The 17,599-nt window shown below is 48.6% G+C and overlaps 1 protein-coding gene across 5 annotated transcripts in view; it reads left to right on the plus strand.

Moving 5' to 3' along the window:
* Positions 1–17,599, plus strand: part of REEP1 (receptor accessory protein 1) — a 106,128-nt gene that overhangs the window by 66,432 nt on the left and 22,097 nt on the right. For 3 of the 5 annotated variants that reach the window (XM_053925253.2, XM_053925255.2, XM_045193880.3), the window contains exons 4-6: positions 5,102–5,222; positions 8,382–8,495; positions 17,016–17,168. In XM_053925253.2, coding sequence (XP_053781228.1) covers positions 5,102–5,222; positions 8,382–8,495; positions 17,016–17,168 — 388 coding nt within the window. The remainder of the gene's footprint in view (positions 1–5,101; positions 5,223–8,381; positions 8,496–17,015; positions 17,169–17,599) is intronic. The other 2 variants (XM_053925254.2, XM_053925256.2) reach the window with 1 other exon arrangement.

Here is a 17,599-nt window from a genome sequence, read left to right on the forward strand (position 1 = left end):
GAACAACAAAAAAATGTTAAAAAAATAAAAAAGTTCGTGTATACATACATATACACATCAGCATAAATAGTTATATTTTTAATGGCCACATAGAATTCCATGGTATAGGTGGGCCATGATTTATTTGATAACTCCCCTTTTGATGGACAATTTTTTGTCTTACAAGCAATGAAGCTGTTACAGCGATGGAGCAGGTAAAAATCATAAACCAGTTCTGCGTGTTGATGTACCTTTTTAGGTGAAGGAGGCTGTGAATAATGTATAGTATTCCGTTTCTGTTTGAAGGGACTGAGTTCGTCTGTGTACATGTGAACGCATACTAAAAGTCACGTGGAAAATACCCATGAGTTAACCAGGGTTATTTTCACGACCTGGGATCATGGGGTTGGTTTCACATTTGCTATGTTATGTGAATGTTTTACCATGTTCAGATATCAGAGAAAAATAATAGGTATTTCTGTTTTGGAGAAAAAAGTCCTTACCCAGAAAGGATCAGTGTGAACTTGCCCTCCAGGTGGTCCTAGGCCAAGGACCAGACCTGAACACCACTTCTCTGAATCCTCTTTTGGGTCAGTGACCTTAGTTTTCCCCTGAAGGAGCCTGGTGTTCATCTTCACTGGGAGAAATAGATGTCTCGGTCACTGTGGCCTCGGGATTACCTGATTTAACACGCTTGTGCCCTCCTGCATTGCCCTGCGCCCAGATAAACAACTGACTCGGGATGGGGCTGAGTCTCTAGGAGCGGAGAAGGCGCTCTGCTGAGCCATCCTTTGTCTTTCCCAGGCTCCAGAGCCAGCCCCATTTTATGCAGAGCTGCTTTGGGGTGGCCCCTCTGTGTCCCAGGGAGGTGAGGGTAATGGGCCAGGGCCAGGGCCAGGGAGGACTATGTACTTGGTGAATAGCATGGCCAGCTCATGTCCTCCGCCTTTCCCTCTTAGTGGTGTTCTCTGTCTGGTGCCGGGTGGCCTCCTGCTCTCTTCCTGTTCCTTCTCATGAACATCATGGGGAACAGTGTTTATCTTAGGAGCCCTTTCCCAGGAATATCGATATTTCAGTCTTGCAGCTTTTGGCTAAATGGAAATCCTGTCTGATGATGGATGCGCCCCTTCCTTGTGGCTGGAATACGTCCTTATCCGTGTTCCTGAAATTTTAGAGTTTGATACCTAATAAGTGCTCGACAACCATGTGTGGAGTTGATTTGATTTTGATTTTGGGAGATGTATTAGCTTTCTATTTTTGCTATAACAAATTGCCACAAATTTAGCAGTTTAAAACAGCAGAAATTTATTATTTCATAGTCTCTGTGAGTTAGAAGCCCGGGCAGAATCAACTGAGTCCTCTGCTCAGGACCTCACGAGGCCACAACCAGGGAGGGACCCGCCGGCTCTCTCACCAGCAGGCTCTGGGGGAGACTCCACTTCAAGGCTCAGTGAGGTTGTTGGCAGAGTCCAGTTCCTTGTGGCTGTAAGACTGGGGTCCCCATGCCTTGACCTGTGCCACCCCCTTCATCTTCAAACCAACCATGGCATGTCAAGTTCTCCTGCTTTGAATGTCTGCTGTCGGCTACCAGTCAGAGATCTCAGCTTTTGTTTTTAAGAGTTATGTGATTGGATGAGGTCTACCCCAATAACCCAATATAATATCCCTATCTTAAAGTCATCAGATAAATAATCTTAATGACACCTGCAAAATCCCTTTTGCCTTGTTAAGAGAACATGTTTGTGGGAGTAACTCTGGAATGAGAAGGTCACAGGACCAAAAATCTGCCTGTTACAGGAGGGTGTCTGATACCTGGTGTATTTGGAACATGTACTCAGCTGTGGGTAGAGTCCCCTCTCTACCTGATCCACGTGGAGGCCTCATCTGGTCCCTCTTAGCTGGAACTGTTCATGTAGTTTCTGGGTGGGAAGCAAGGGCCCTTTGTCCCTCCCCTGGTGCCCCGAGCTTCACTTCTGCAGCAAAGGGGTTCCTTGGGAACTTTTCCTCCTTGCTGTGGCCCCCCGCCTCATCATGCCCTCGGCCTGCTTGCTCTTTTTCTGCCAGTCTGCAGAGTTACAGATCACAGTTTTGTTCTGGGGCAGTCCTCCCTCCCCACTCCCTCTCTCCCTGGGAGTGGGCACAGGACCGGACTCTCAGACAGGCAGAGCCCTGTGTCCCTTCCAGCAACATGGACACCAGCTCAGCACTCAGCAGCTCCAATCTCTATAATTAAAAAAAAAAAAAGAAAAGAAAAAAAAAAGAGTGTTTGCCCTAACATGGACCTTCTGGCTTCCTAGAAATGTCTTTAACTTTTGTTCACACCCAGGATTGTAGATCGCCCCTCATGTTCATGCCTCTTTTCCCCACCCCCTTTCCCCTCTTCTCACCCCTCCCCTAGGACAGTGCCCTCTTCACAGTTAACTTTTAAAAAGCATTCTGTCTTCATGAAAACAGCAATTGTGTATGGTCACAGAACAGGTAGGGTGGTGGCTTGTTTCACAATTTGTGCAGGTGGTTTCATTTAGTTTTTTAAAAGTGCAAAATACCGCATGCACATGGCAAGATAAAATTGAAATGCACTAAAAGTCTGTCCTCTCTCAGTCTCCCTCCCCAGAGATACCACTGTTAAAGTTACCTGTGTTGCTTGTATTTTTAACAATTTCCTCTCTTGTCCAGCCCTCTTAGAAGGCATTTACCCCTTGCAGCGAAGGGGTGGTGTTGGCAGGGTGGGGAGACTACCACTGCCCCGGGCAGCCCTGGGCTGGGTCTGTGCCCCCGAAGCTGTGGAGGACACATTGTGGGAGCACTCGGCCTTTTCTCCTCACAGCGGACGGACAGGTCAGGGCCATTCAGGGCGTGTCCTCCCAGAACGAGCAGGGTCCTTCTCCACTTCTTGGGTGAAGGCTGGGATGTGATAAGTGGGCTGGAAGCAGACTTGGTTGGTGGTGATTTTGTCAGTAGGGCCAAGGCCTCTTGGAAAACACAGGGTGTGAGTGGTTCAGCCCTGAGACCCTGATGACCCATGCGCGGCAAGGGCCTGGTCCCGGTGTGATGATTCCGGAGGCAGTTTGAAATAATCCCCAGAGGGTCCTGTTCATTGTGTGTGGGGGGTGGGGGGGGGCAAGGAACAAGAGCTAGGAGGGGAGTATAGAAAGGTCCTGTGTGGGGGGGGGGGCGTTAAAGGACTCGTACACACCCACATGATGGTATTTCTTTGCCCTGGTCTACTTCTGGTAGGAAGGATGCCCCAAAAAACTGATGATGGTTTTGCTTTTGGGGGAGGGACTAGAGGTCTGAGATGGGAAGGAGACTCTTGTATGTGTTTTGGACATTTAGAATTTTTAAACCATACCTATCCATTACTCATTGTAATAATTTTTACATAATGAATGGAAGAGCACAGTGGGACAGATCCTCTTGGGGTTATCTGTGTGTCTTGTGTGGGTAACTGAGCTTGCCAGAGTCATTTGCTTTCCCCTCTGTTCCTTCAGCCCCTTCTCTCTCTGGCTGGGAAACATTAAACAATATTGACATGAAAGTGCCCTGTAGTTGCTGAGGGGACATTAAGGAAGAGCCTGCCAGAGGCAGAAGGCAACGAGAGCCCTTGACGAGGAGAGGGGCAATTTGAGCTGCTGGTTTGGGGTCTGTGTGACAGTTGCAGGCTCTGAGGGGACTTGCTGGAAGTTGCCCTCTTATCTGGGAGGGTGCCTGGACGAATTCACTTTTCTGATTCCTCAGCCTAGCGCAAGTGTCATTTTCCCCAGAGCATTGTGTTTTAAGGGCTCCCAGGATTTGTTTAGTCAAGTGTGGTAAGACACTCCGACACGCTAGTGACTGTCATACAAGAAGAAGTTGGCCATACCCACAGATCTCTAGGGACAGAGGACCGCAGGACCACATGGGGACAGAGGTAGGAAATGTGGGGAAGAGCCTGTGTTACTGTGTCCATGAAAGGGACAGGCAAGGCAGGGCAAGCAGGCTTAGGATGGGCTAGGCTTAGGGTTGAACAATTTCGGTGGGCTCTGGGGTGGAGGAGCTGTCCCTGCTTGTCTGACACCTGACCCTGGGATAATTAGGGCAGGTATGTAGTGGCCCAGAGAGTGAGAGCCCAATAAAGGCATCAGTTAGATGTTCATACACATCAGGGCAGCCGAATGAGGTTGCTCAGGTTTTTCATGGCACAAGCTATCTGGCCCAGGGGAGAGTGGGGCTGCAGTTCGGACGGAGCCCGTTTGTAGTGGGTGTGCTCGTGGCACGGCACCCAGCCAATGGGCTGGCTTTCTCCAGTGTGTACAAAGGCACCTCGTGGGTTAGTAGAGGGTCATTATAGCCCTTGTCTCGGTTGCTCTTCTACCTTCTTTGTGAGTATTTGCTTACTCTCTCTTTCCCTGACTGCACCCTCAGTTCCAATGATGTCCGAATCTTGTCTGTGTTTCCCACTAGACTGGGAGCTTACAAGGGCAGGTTTCAGGTCTTTGCTCACACTGTCTCCTCAGTGCTCGGCACAAGCACTTGTAGGTCCTGGCAAGTGCTGATGGGGTGAGTAAGTGAATGGTACGCAGGACCCAAACTCCAGAATTGTATGTGACCTGTGCCCCCAACTCTTATTTCTTTGGCACCTAAAGGATAAGTTCTGTTTGCCTGCAGTTGATTTGAGCAGGGTGAGTAGCATCTTCCTTCCTGTCCCTGCCTCTTCTGGGGCTGAGAAGACGGCCAAGAAGGGGAGGATTTTATTCTCATAAGAGAGTCTTTATCTGCCCCGCCCTGCAGTGTATGCCCCAGGTGCTCGTAGGAGTGAATGGCTGGGTATGTGGCACAGGGGCCTGAGTCTGGAGGCTGCGGCTGGAGCACAGGCTCCAACCTAAAGGAGTGCAGCCCGGCGGGAAGACCCTGTGGTTGTCAGGTGTGGTCCTGGGGAGACCGCTGGACAGAACCCGGGTTCCTGACTTTCAGAAGAGGCCCTGCTTGAGCTGTGTGTGTGCGCGTGTGCACACACCGTCCTGGGTGGGAAAAGGCGGAGTCTGGGGGCCTTGCAGCCTTCTGCAGGCAGGACAGGTGTCTGGTCTCGTCCTTCCCAGGCCCAAGAACCTAATGGGAATGTGTATCTCTCATCTCTCTCCAGGTTTCCGTTCTATTATGAACTAAAAATAGCATTTGTAGCCTGGCTGCTATCTCCCTACACAAAAGGCTCCAGCCTCCTATACAGGAAGTTTGTACACCCCACGCTGTCTTCAAAAGAAAAGGTAATTTATGCTGCTCTGCCTATCATAACTTCCAGCAAGTGAAAAGTTTAAAAAGTAATAAAAAAAAGGCAGTTTACTTTATTGCAGGAGACCCTTGATTGGTTATTTGTCCCCAAGAAGTTGCTCCTTCTAGTCTTCTTTTAAAGTCTATTTTTCTGACATATTTAGAAATAGTTGTGAAGTTCTCAAAAAGATACTGTTTGTCATTTTTTATTGTAAGACATTTTGGTAAATTGAAATAAGAGACAGAAGAGATTCACTCACAATTCAACTCCCCAAACAGAACTTCCTTCCTTCTGTCACGCGCAGTCCCTGTCCGGCTGCAGGTGTGATTTACACAGACTATGGACTGAAGCACCGAGAGATTAAATGTCCTGAACTGGTACCCAGGCAGCTACTGGAAGAGACTGGAATATTATAAATTTCCAGTACAATGTTTGCTTTATTGTTCAGTGGTAAAATGTATACTATCAATGAAATGTGTGTTATTTTGGTAATTGTCACTTGGTAAGTATTAGTAAGAATAGTCATAATAATTTGTTTCATGAGCTTTACCTTTTATGTTTGTTTTGCTTCAAAGAACTTCACAAACATCCTTAAAATAAAAATGTAGATTTATCTAATGCCAGAGATGGAAAAAAAATACAGGGAGAAATTGCAGGAAAGGATCAACAATAACCAAGAATTCAAGTAAGAATTGTATCTTTTGAAAAGAAACTTAATTCTCAGCTACTTGTAAGATAATGTCTCTATAATATTTTTAAAAAGATTTTACTTATTTATTTTTAGAGAGAGGGGAAAGGAGGGAGAGAAACATCAACGTATGAGAGATTGGTTGCCTCTGGCATGCCTCCAACTGGGGAACTGGCCCACAACCCAGGCATGTGCCCTGACTGGGAACTGAAGCAGCAACCTTTTGGTTCACAGGCTGGCACTCAATCCACTGAGCCACACCAGCTAGGGCTATAAAATTATTTTTTGTTTAACATCTCCACTGAACCTAATTTGCGAAATTTGCTTTCAGTGGATTGTTCCATTGTTTTTTTAAATATTTCATACAGTAATTAATGCAAAATGCATTAAAATAGACATTACCTCTGTCTTACTAATTTGTCTGATAACTTCTTTTTTCACGCATATCAGTCTGTGTAACCTTTCTTTACATAAACTTTTAAGTATACCAAAAAAATCAAAAACTAAAAAAAAACCAACAAGAAAACATAAATACAGTGTTTATATTCTAAGATCATAAATATGTCTGCATGTAAGTCATATTTTTTAAAGATTTTATTTTATTTATTTTTATAGAGAAGGGAAGGGAGGGAGAAAAAGAGGGACAGAAATATCAATGTGTGGCTGCCTCTTACATGCCCCCTACTAAGGACCTGGCCTGCAACCCAGGCATGTGCCCTGACTGGGAATCGAACCAGTGACCCTTTGGTTTGCAGTCCAGCACTCAATTCACTGAGCCACACCAGCCAGGCCTCATTTTTATTTGGTTTTCATAATGATCATTGAGCACCACCATGCATAGAGTTTAGTTTCTTTTCTTGACATGTTATTCTGACTTATATTTTGACTTAGAATAAATTCCCAAGAGTGGTTTCAAATTGTATAATTCATTAATTATATTATGTGACTTTCTAAACCGATTATGTGATAGGATTCTTTAACATAAAATAGGAGCACTATAGGTGGCTTTATGTTACTTCGTATTATTTCTGAAAGTTGAACACTTTGGACGTCTAGGGGAGAGTTTGGGGAACATACCACTTGGTTGAGCAGGCTGCTGTAGATATTTCTGAGACTCGCTTAGGATCTCTGACACAGCACCTCTCGTCTTGTGAGGGTCAGTTTTGAGGAATGGTGATCCCTCTCTTGATCAGGGATCAAATCCCTGTTCGTCCTACCTTCCTTTCCCCAAAAGCCGTGCTCACCCTGCAGCTGCCACTGTAATTTCCACTGAAGTGGAGGTGGCCGGCTCTTAAGAACCACCAAGAATCACTCCCAGAGTCAGTTAGCGGTCACTGCAAACTTACTCTGGTGACTTCCTGGGGAAGCTTAAACAAGGGATGAGCAGGGGGTTGACTGTCCCACCTTGTACCTCAAAGCAGAGGAAATGCCCCAGTGTGCGGAGCTTCAAAGGAGATGAGGCCAGAGGTCACTGTCTGGCTGAACTCTGAAATGAGCTGCTGTGATTACACAACAGCTGTCATACATAACAGAACAACCCAAAACCAACCAACCAGTGAAAAGAATAAGCCAGAGTTGATTCAGATTTGAACTTAAGCAAGTATTTTGCTTGGCTTTAGTCCCTGAAGGCAGCAACCTCAGTTCTCTTTGCCACCTTACCATTGCCTTGTGGCATGATGCTGGGTCGTGACCTCTGATTTCTGCTTTTATGTCATTACCTGCAAAATGATCTCCCTTATCAACAGAAATACCACATATCTCTTTCTGTGCCCTAATCCCTCCCATCACTAGGCACACGAGGAGGTATTTGGGTGTAGTATGAAATAGAGATGCAATAATGGACTTTCAGAGCTGCAAGGGCCCAGCCCCCAGAGAGAAGGGAGATCACAGTGGTTCTCACTTATGGAAACCAGCCGCTGTGTCAGATACTTGACTGGAAATGACCTCACGTAACCGTCACTCTGCTCCCACATTAGGTGCTCCCATTGCCCCCCATTTTCAGAAGACACAACTGTGTGAAGAGGCTAAGTACTTGCCAAGGCCTGACAGCCGGTTGGTGGCAGGTCTGAGGTTAGGCACTTTACTCTTGGCATTCCCTGCACCCCACAGTCCTTCGGTGTCTTAGAGAGTGGCCATGCGCAGACCGGAAGGAGTGTCCACATCCAGGACCCTGGAGTCTCCCTGGAATGTTAGAGGGCCATAGGAACGATCCTTAGGTGTTGCTTGAAGAAAACCTTCCTGAGTCTGTGAGTTGCTGTTTTCACAAAACTCCCATTTCCATTCCTCTGTACCTCCTCTGTCTTCTCCCTCCTGCCAGTCTACACACACCTGAGGTGCCTGTGACTTTGGTCCCAGGGAGAATCAGTGACCAGGCAAGGTGCCAAGCCCAGACCTCTGGAGAACGGAGAAAGAAGAACAGATCTACCTGAACCTTCCAACTCAGTGTGTCTCTTTTCCCTTCGACAGGAAATCGACGATTGCCTGGTCCAAGCAAAAGACAGAAGTTATGATGCCCTTGTGCACTTCGGGAAGCGGGGCTTGAACGTGGCGGCCACAGCGGCCGTCATGGCTGCCTCCAAGGTAGGGTGCTGGGCCCTGACCACCACGGCTGTGTGAGCATCTCGGTCCCTCCAGCCTGCCCTGCGCATCCCCTGTGCAACTCGCACAGGACAAGCTAAGCACCAATCAGTGGTTCCTCGTCCTTGTTTGAGTCCCTTTGAAAATCTGATGGAAACACGGTGAATCTTGCACCCAGACAATTGCACGTGCCTGTGCGTGCACACACACACAATGTGTGCAATGTTAAGAGGTTCCCAGAGTCCCTGAAGCTCAACTGTGGGTCCTAGGTTAACATCCTCTAAGTTACTCGGAGCTTGGGCCTAGGAGAAATGGAAGAGGGAAGGGGTGGGAGGGAGAGCTTCTCTGTGGCTTCCCAGGGTGAGTGGCTCAGTGGGTCGAGGGAAGGACGTGGGCTCCCAGAGAGAGCTGAGTGGCTCGGACACAGAGGGCAGTGCTACGTGTAACAGCAGCAACTGCGAGAGGAGGAAGTTTGAAGACCACTGGACTGGTGGGATATTGTGATGTTAGCTGTACTTCTCTTTTTCCTTCCAGCCCTGTTCACAGGTCCTCCGGGTTCCTTCTTAGTTTCTTCTCATAGCACGTTCTCCTTGTCGATGTGTCAGTTTCTCACTATGTGCTCGGCCTTGTAAAATTAGACTGGCAGGTGTTTACTCAGAATAAATTCAGCAGATTGCCCTCATTTTCCTGGTGACTACCCCTTGCCCAAATCTACATGTGGAGTGGGGCTTTTCAGGCAGCTAGGGGTGGAGGAGAGGCAGTTACTCTAATGTTTGGGAAACACTGTAGTTGGAGGGTGAGTTGAATTAGCAAAGGGGAGCTGTAAGTCCTGGGTGGTGATGGGAGGGTTCACAGGCAAAAGGAGGGAGAGCTGCGAAGGGGTCTGGAAGAGGGCGATTACCAGAGATCCTGGTGCTCACGGGCTTTAGGAGGGTGGTGTGGTGGAGGGTGCTGACGGCCAGCTGGATCAGGGCACTGAGCTGGATTTTCTGTGCCCTGAACCAGGGTGAAGCACATTAGCAACAATACTGGCAGAAAGACTCGCACCCAGGGTTGAGTGTCTGTTTAAAAAGTACCTTCCATCTGAAGTCAAGGAGTTCTGCAAACATGGGCTGGGAGCGAGAGAGAAAAGGGGATGATTCCTATTTCAGAGAAGGATCAGCTCCTTCTGTAACACAGAACTTCATACAGCTGGTACCTGGAGGGGCCTTGCCCACCTTAGTGCAGTAGCTGCTAGCATGGTGATAGGTCCCAGTGCGTATCTTTGGAGGGGACGTTCCGCTTTGGTGTCCTAAAGAGGTGTATCAGGATTTACAAAGAGCAGTGAATTCCAAGATCCTTTGTATGAGATGCAACCATTTTATGCTTTTATTTTTAAGTCGAAAGAAAAGAGAACTCAGAATTGCTAAATTCTGAATTTGTCAGGCCAACTTTACAACGTAAAGCTACAGAAGCCTTCCCTCAGCCCCTCTCCCCACCCAATCTCCTCTACTTCTGAAGCCTGACGGAAGATGGGTTACTGCTCTTTACTCAGCTCAGTCACTGAGCATAAATGTGGTATATTTATCAGGGTGGCTCAATACGGGTCACCTGTCCACCCAGCCACGTGTCTATAAATTTTATTCTGAGGGTAATTTTGTAGGGCCATCCATTGCCAGGTCTGCCTCAAAATGGAGCCCCCAGGGTCTTGCTGCCACCTTGGCCAGTCACCCCAACCACTCTGACCACCTGGGGAAGCGGGAGCCCAGGACCCTCCAGCTGGGTGCCTGCAACTGACTGAACCTGAAGGAAGCTGCAGACAGTCTGAAACTTGCCTCAGGAAATAACACCTCAATAGTTCTTTCTAGAAGCACTAAAGTAGTGAGGGATGCCTGCTTCCTGCTGAATTTGGTTACAGATGAGAAAATTTTCTGCCTTTAGGGGACTTTGCTTTTCTCTCTAAATATAAATATCTTGAGAGAAGAAACAAATCATCTCTTCCAAAAATAATGCCCTTTATTTTTGAAACAGATGTGTACTAAAGAAGAAAAAGAAAGAAACTCCAGGTTGGCTGAGGGATAAATCAGAGGTTTCCATAGCAACAGTGGATCAGCCCAGGCAGGGGTCAAAGGATGATGAGTCACCAGTGGGTCCAGATCTGGCTTTCATGTCCTTACCACCTGGGAAGCTTTGTTTTCTATTTTTCAGTGGGTTCTCAGATGTGCTGAATCAGAATCTCAGGCAGCTGGCTCATAAATCTCTATTTTTAACAAGTTCCCCAGATGATTTTTAAATAGCCAGCTCTCTCTGGGTCACTGCTTGAGGCCTCCATTCAGAAACATAAGTGCACAGGTGATTAGGGTTCAAACATTAACTTCTTTAACATCCCTGGGATGCACACTGAGCTCCATAGAGACATTAACCTTGAGAATGGGAAAGCTGAGCCTGATCAACCTTGTTGATTACTCCAGGAGAACAGATAAAGCAATTTTGTGGGGGGACAAAAGACACCTGCCAAGTCACCCATGGTTAAGGTGACATATAGTCTAATGTCCAAACCGGGACACATCTGAGAGTGAAAGAGGTGCTATCATAGTTACGCCGGGACAACAGGTACAGCTAGGTCTGCCCCAAGCAAGCTGGGGTTGAAGGTCACCCTACTCATGACTCTTGGACCCTGCCTGTCTCTTTCCAGAAAACACCCTCAACTCACAAATCAGTTCTCACTCTAATACGTACTATATTTAGCCAAATGGATTCGAGAGAGAGTGTGAGGTAACTAAAAGACTCTGTCTTAGCTTGAACAGATTAAAAGGAGGCTGGGGTCAGGTGACTGGATGAGGGGGTCACTTCCCTTATCTTCTGTCCTTTTTTCTTTCCATTGATGGCTCCCTAGGAGGAATCTGCTGAGCTCAACAGGAAAAAAAAAGGTTTTTTGGTTATACTTCCAGTTTAATTTTTTTCTTACAACTTTGTGCCCTGAGCCCTTTCCCTAAAAAAGAAGAAAAGAAAAGGAGGAAAAGAAGAAGAATGTTTGCAGGGGGTTTTTTTTCCGCATGATCATGAAGTGTGAAGAAACTTTTTAAACCATATGTAGTACAAATATAAGTTGTTATTGATGTTAATATTATCTTAGAACTGGAAAAGCTAAAACAAAAAAATTACACATGGGAAGTTTCTCCTCAGGCCTGTTAACCCCCATCCCACTGCAGGTTTTCCCCACAGTCTGATCCCTGTCCCTGGGAAGTGGGGATGTGTCCTCCCTGGGGACACACTTCTCTCGCGCCTTCTCTGTGGCCCCAGTCTGTTGACTGCCTCCTTGCTAGACCTTGGCTGCTAATTACGCCCAGAGGGAAGGTGGAGCCTGAGGACTTATTAAGACTAGAACTGGAAATCTCTCTCCCTTTTAAAAAATAATGCTCTGGAAATTCATTCATTAAGCAAAACACATTTTCACACAAAAAACCACAGTGAAACAAGTGGATCAAAAGTTTAAAAACGATGAGATTTCCAGGCCACCTCGTTTCCCTTGAAACTTGAACCACATATTAGGTCTCTTCTACCTGCCCAAGTCTCAGACGTGCTTAAACCGACCTTGCTTTTCACATGTCTCATAACTTGAAAATAATGCTGTGCTCCTGCCCCTGGGGATCCTGTCTCCAGAGCAGGCGCAGTGGTCCAAGCCCGTCAGTCAGGTCGCCTGTGTCAGATGGCGGCTCTGAGGACAGCAGGTGTCCTGTGAGCTGCAGGCTCTTCTTCCCCAGAGTGTGTGGCAGCTCCCCCACCCCAGAATGCCGTGCTTCCCTTCGGAGTGTCTGTCAGCTTCTGCAGACGAGGGGCTCTGGACTCTCCCTTTTTCCTTGCTGAGGTAACACAAACAAACAGTGCCGACTTGTCAGGTGTTTTACACACACAGCTACTTGTTACACTTTGCCGATTGATCTGAAGAATCAACCTTTTTGATTTCTCCAATTCTGCTCTGTTCGGTATGGTAACCACTTCCCACCTCTGGCTATTTGCATTTAAATTAGTTAAAATTAAGTAACTCTAAAATTCAGTTTCTTGGTGTACGAACCCATTTCAGGTCCTCAGCAGGCACCACTGCTAGTGGCTGGCCCCAGTGCAGACCTTTCCATCCTCACAGATGCTTCTCTCGGCAGCAGCGCTCCAGCCAAGCCCTCTGTTAAGCCTCCAGGCTCTTTCTTGCCCCTTCACAGGCAGTGCCCTGTCTGGAGCCTCGCTTATCCTCTCAGCACTTTAGGGCCTCTGCATATGAGGTTCACTAGGAAAACAGGGAGATGGGAACTCAGTCTATAGCATCACCTGTGGCGTAGCTTTCATTTCTTCATCCTGCCCAGTGTCTGGTCCTGCCTTCTTGTACAACAGGACCTCACTTTTCTGACTTGGCCAGCAAAACTCAGGCACTTTGCCTGCACTTATGGTCAGCAGCCACCAGGGGGTAGCCAAGTCTTGGTTGTAGCCCTAGCATCCGAACAGCCAGTTCCACAGGGAGATCAATTATTGTGTTTGCTCATTCATTTTTTAAAAAATTGTTTTTTAAAATATATTTTTAGAGAGGGAAGGGAGGGAGAAAGAGAGGGAGAGAAGCATCGATGTATGAGAGAACCTCAATTAGTTGCCTCTCATACAGGCCCCAAGCCAGGGACTGAACCTGCAACCCAGGCATGTGCCCTGACCGGGCATCGAACTAGTCACCTTTTGCTTGCAGGACAATGCCCAACCCACCAAGCCACACAGGTCAGGGCTTCTCACTCATTTTTTAAATTTCCACTTAATTTTACTTCAAAAATAAAACAAATTCTACAAAACAGTTCAGCATAGTTAAAAATTAAGAAGTCTTCACCCTCTTATCCTTCTCTCTTATCCTTCACTGCTTAATCTGAACCTCTTGCTTGAATAAAACACCGCCATGAAACCACCGTGGAACTTTATTTTTGGAACCAGAAGCTTGTTCTAGGAAGTTCACGAGCGTAGTGATTTGAGGCTTCTGACGAAACAGGAATCATTTGTCCTGCCTCTGTTTCTTCCTAGCAAAAAAACCCCATCTGTTTACAGTTAATCAGAGGGCAAGTATTGATTTTGTTTTTATAAAACCCCCCTCAGGCTTAGAAGGTAAGCAAGGAGGCAGTCCAGGAAGAGGAGAAGACCGCTGTCCCTCCAGATCTCTGGCCCACTTCTGTGCTTCACTCTGTCCTGCCGCTGAACCCAAGTGGCCGAGGACTACAAGAAGCCTCATGCTTGTCTCCTCACCCCTCTGGGGAACATTTTCCAGCCACTGTGCTAGCTTACAAGCTAACCTTCTGTTTCAGCTGAAGGCTGTGTGGCATAAAATTAATATATGGAATTCACCACGGCAACTGGTTTTAAACACCAAGGTTATCTAAACTGTTACGAACAGCCTGCTGAAAAAGTTGGGAAGTGTCCCCTACCCTCTCGTGTCCCACACAAATGAGCTTACCCCCAGCTTAGCTTTCCAAACCATGTCGGGGCAGAACCTAGCGAGACTTTAGACCAGTGCGGTTCTGCCTCACTCGCCTTTGTCAGTCAGTACCCCCTCATTCTGCATCCCTTTCCCCTAAACATTGCTGCTTGGAATGCACCTCACCTCACTCCACTTAGCAGACAGGAGGGTGGATGAAAACACCAGCCCCGGCATCACAAGCAGCTGAAGAGGGAGAGCTGGAACTCAGAGCCGCTGGTCTGACATTACCTGCCCCCTCCATTCCATGCTTACCTGTGGTGATGATACACAGCCGTACGCATCAGGGGTCCTAGTGCACAGAGAGGCCAGCCTGCCTGACCTCAGGGAAGAGCCTGGTTGAGCCTAGGGGGTCTGAGAGGGCATTTTTAGGGTCCCATGTGCTAGGGAACTGTTTCTTGGCTGTGATGATGCAGCAACTTCCTGGTCACCTCCTCCATCCTGACTTTTCTCTCCTGCTTGCTCTCTTCTTCCTCCCGTGGCTCTCTGAGTGTTGGGTGGGATTTCTCCTCTTGTTCTCCTCTCCCTCCCTGGGCCATCTCCTTTCCCTCACCCTCAGCTGTCACCTGATGCTTCTCCTTCCTCCTGCTTATTCTTCAAGTCCTGCCCACTTGACATCCCTTCCCTCCTTCCACACCTCCTCTCTTCACCCTCCCTTCTAATTTGGACTATCGCAGTAGCTTGCAGGTGGTCGACTGCCCCTTTCCCTCCCGTCTGAGGCCTGAGCAGTCAAGACCCTGATCCCAGCCTTCCTCTCTTGTCTCTCCGTGCCTTTTGGTTCTTCTTGTGCTGCACTCACAGCACCACTGTGCACTATTTCTAGAATTTTCTCTTTCCCGCTCACATTGGTCCTTCATCTGCCCCCGTTTCTGCCTGTTTGAAATTCCGTTCACCCTTCTAGGTCAAATGCTGCTGCCTCTGCAGAACCCCCCGATTCCCTGTGGAACGGGTCTCTGGTGCTCTTGTGGTCACTCACATCCATGTTGTATCGTCCCCAGTGGGTGTCAGTGAGTGTTAAAGGAATGAAGGACTGTCACACATATCTTTAGCGGTCCTGGCCCATGGAGTAACACTTAGCAACAAGTGGCTTTGGAGATAAGTAGAGTGGGGTTAAAATTCCCAGCTCTTCCACTTACTGATGCATCTCTGGGAGCCTCAGCTTCTTCACCTGCAAAGTGGGCGTGGTAATGGTGCCTACCACAAAGCAGTTATGAGACAATGCACATAACGAGTTCACAGGATGTAGAGATCATACTAAATGACTAATAAAGGTTCCCTGTTACTCACTTCTGCTCATGTGGTTTGATCTCTGATGCTGACCAGGGTCTTCACTTCACTGTCGGACAGAATAAAAGAAACAAGTGGGAGGCTGCCATTGGGTGGGTATTTATAGTTCATATTCTTCTGCAGAGGAGGCCGGGCCTCCCACCTGTGTGGGTCTACGCCCTCTTCTCTTGTCCCTGGTGTGCCCTGCCTGTGCTGTGTCTCCCTGGGCAAGCCACCCTCCTGCCCTGGGCTTGCATCCCTCTTGGCTCTGGGCCTGACTTTCCAAACAGCTGCTCCTTTCTCCTCAGCCTGGAGGAGAGCAGGTCCCCGTGGGGCAGCTTACAGCGTGTGGGCTCTTGCCCTGCTCCTTCCCCCTTCTGTCCCCCTCCTGCCCCAGGAAGAAGGATCGTCTAACCACCTAACCGTGGGTTGCCTGTGCAGGAAAGGACCTCAGATGCCATCACTGTAACCACTTGCTTCACAGGGGAGGATGTTGAGGCCCAGGTGTTGCCCAAGGTCACACAGCTGAGCTGGTGTCAGAGCAAGACTTTCTAGCTTGCAGTCCAGCATCCCTTGCATCACTCCCAGCACCCGCAGGCCCCACTCCCCTGCACATGCACTGGACTGACAGTTCGTAACCATTTCCTACTTGGAGTATACCACCAGGCCCTGAGGCCCCGTGGTGAGGCCCTGAGAAATGATGGTCTGCCACTGAGAATTTGAGAGTCAGCCACCGCCCTGGTACTTTTAAGGTTGGCTGCCTATCCTTCTGACCATTTTATATCAGACACCTCTAAGAGTTAAGGAGGTACATTAATATGCAAAGCCAGCCAGCAAATGCTGCCAAGGCAGTCTCCCTCTTTGCCTTGAGGCAAGACTGGGGCACCATGTCTGTGCAGGAGGTAGTATCCTATTTCAAACCAGAAACACCAAACCAGCCTTCCCTTGATGGTTAATGTTTGTTTCTGCATTATTGCCTCCCATTAAGGGCACTTCCCAGAAGGGAGGCTAGGAAATACAGTCTTTTTTCCAGACATGCGTGTGCCCAGCTGCAAGCTGAGGAAGGAGGAGAGAGCAGATGGTGGGCCAGTGCTCGGTGTGTGTGCCACGCAGAACGTCCGGGCTGTTCTGATTATTCTAAAGCCCCGCCTCCTTCACATTGCTCACCTCTCTACACTGTCCCTGGAGCTGTCATCAAAGTTCACGTGTAGGCAACCCAAGTACACGTGTTCCAGGCTTATCTGTCGTTACTCTCCAGCACCACAACCTCTCCCAGACCCGCTCAGTCCCAGTTTCCCAGACGCGCTTCAGGGTCTCCCTTCTCACGTGTGGCCCAAACCCTCACCGGGCACAGCATTCTTCCCCTTTCTTTCTGGTGCGCGGTCCTTGCCTTGCTCGTGTCTGAGGCCTCCCCCTGCACCAAGGTGGGGGTTTTCAGCCGACAGTGCTGTCTCTCCCTCCTCTGGATTTCTGTCACACACAGTGTCATCTTTGTTACTCCTGCCTTGTGTGCGTTTATGTCTTGACACCCCAGTTAGACTGTGAGCTCCTTGGGAGCAGGAGCCGTATCATGTTTCATGTACATCTTTGCTCCCGTGCAGGCCTTCACGCAGAGCTTTGTGAACATCAGTGTTTGCTGTGAATGAAGGAGATGCATTGTTGCAAATGAATGAATGGAGAATTGTGTGAGTGTAGGAGGCGAGGGCAGCATGGCTCCCTTCAACCCCGCTCTGTAGGCTTGGCACCCACAGCATTTTTTTTCTTTTCCCCTTTATCAGGTGGCTCAACTCTTTCATTTTGTCTTCTCTTTGGACCTCAGCAAAGGGCAGGTAACCCCGTTGAGAGGTGTGACTAACTCCAAACTGATCCGGTGGGGTGGAGAGGCCGGCTGCCACCTCCGCCCACCAGCGCGTGGTCCGGATCAGAGCCAGGTGCTCTCCCGCTGACACCTGTGTGCGTGCGTGTGCCTTCACTCCAGAGCCGGCTCCCACGGCACCGTCCTTCCGGAGCCTCTTACTGTATTAATTTGGCAGCACCTAACTTACTGGGTTTTTTTCCTTCTTTGTTTGATGCCTGGAAAATGAATTCAGTGTGATGGTTGATGCTGTGGTGGCGAGCAGTCCTGTCTCTTTCTCTCTTGTTTGTGAATCCGATGCTGCGTCACAAACAAGGCCCCGTCCCCACCCGGCATGTTGTGAGGAGCCTGCCTGGCACTGCTGTGTGCTGTGGGGTGCGTGGGGCTGTGGCGGGGACTCTGTCAGGGAGGCGGCTGCACCGGGATGGGGGGCGGGGAGCGGGGGGGGGGGTGCGGTTTGCGAGCTCAGCGGAAGCACTAACTGTTTCTGCATTACTAGTGGGAAAC

The sequence above is a fragment of the Desmodus rotundus genome, chromosome 5 (assembly GCF_022682495.2).
Source record: "Desmodus rotundus isolate HL8 chromosome 5, HLdesRot8A.1, whole genome shotgun sequence".
NCBI lineage: Eukaryota > Metazoa > Chordata > Mammalia > Chiroptera > Phyllostomidae > Desmodus > Desmodus rotundus.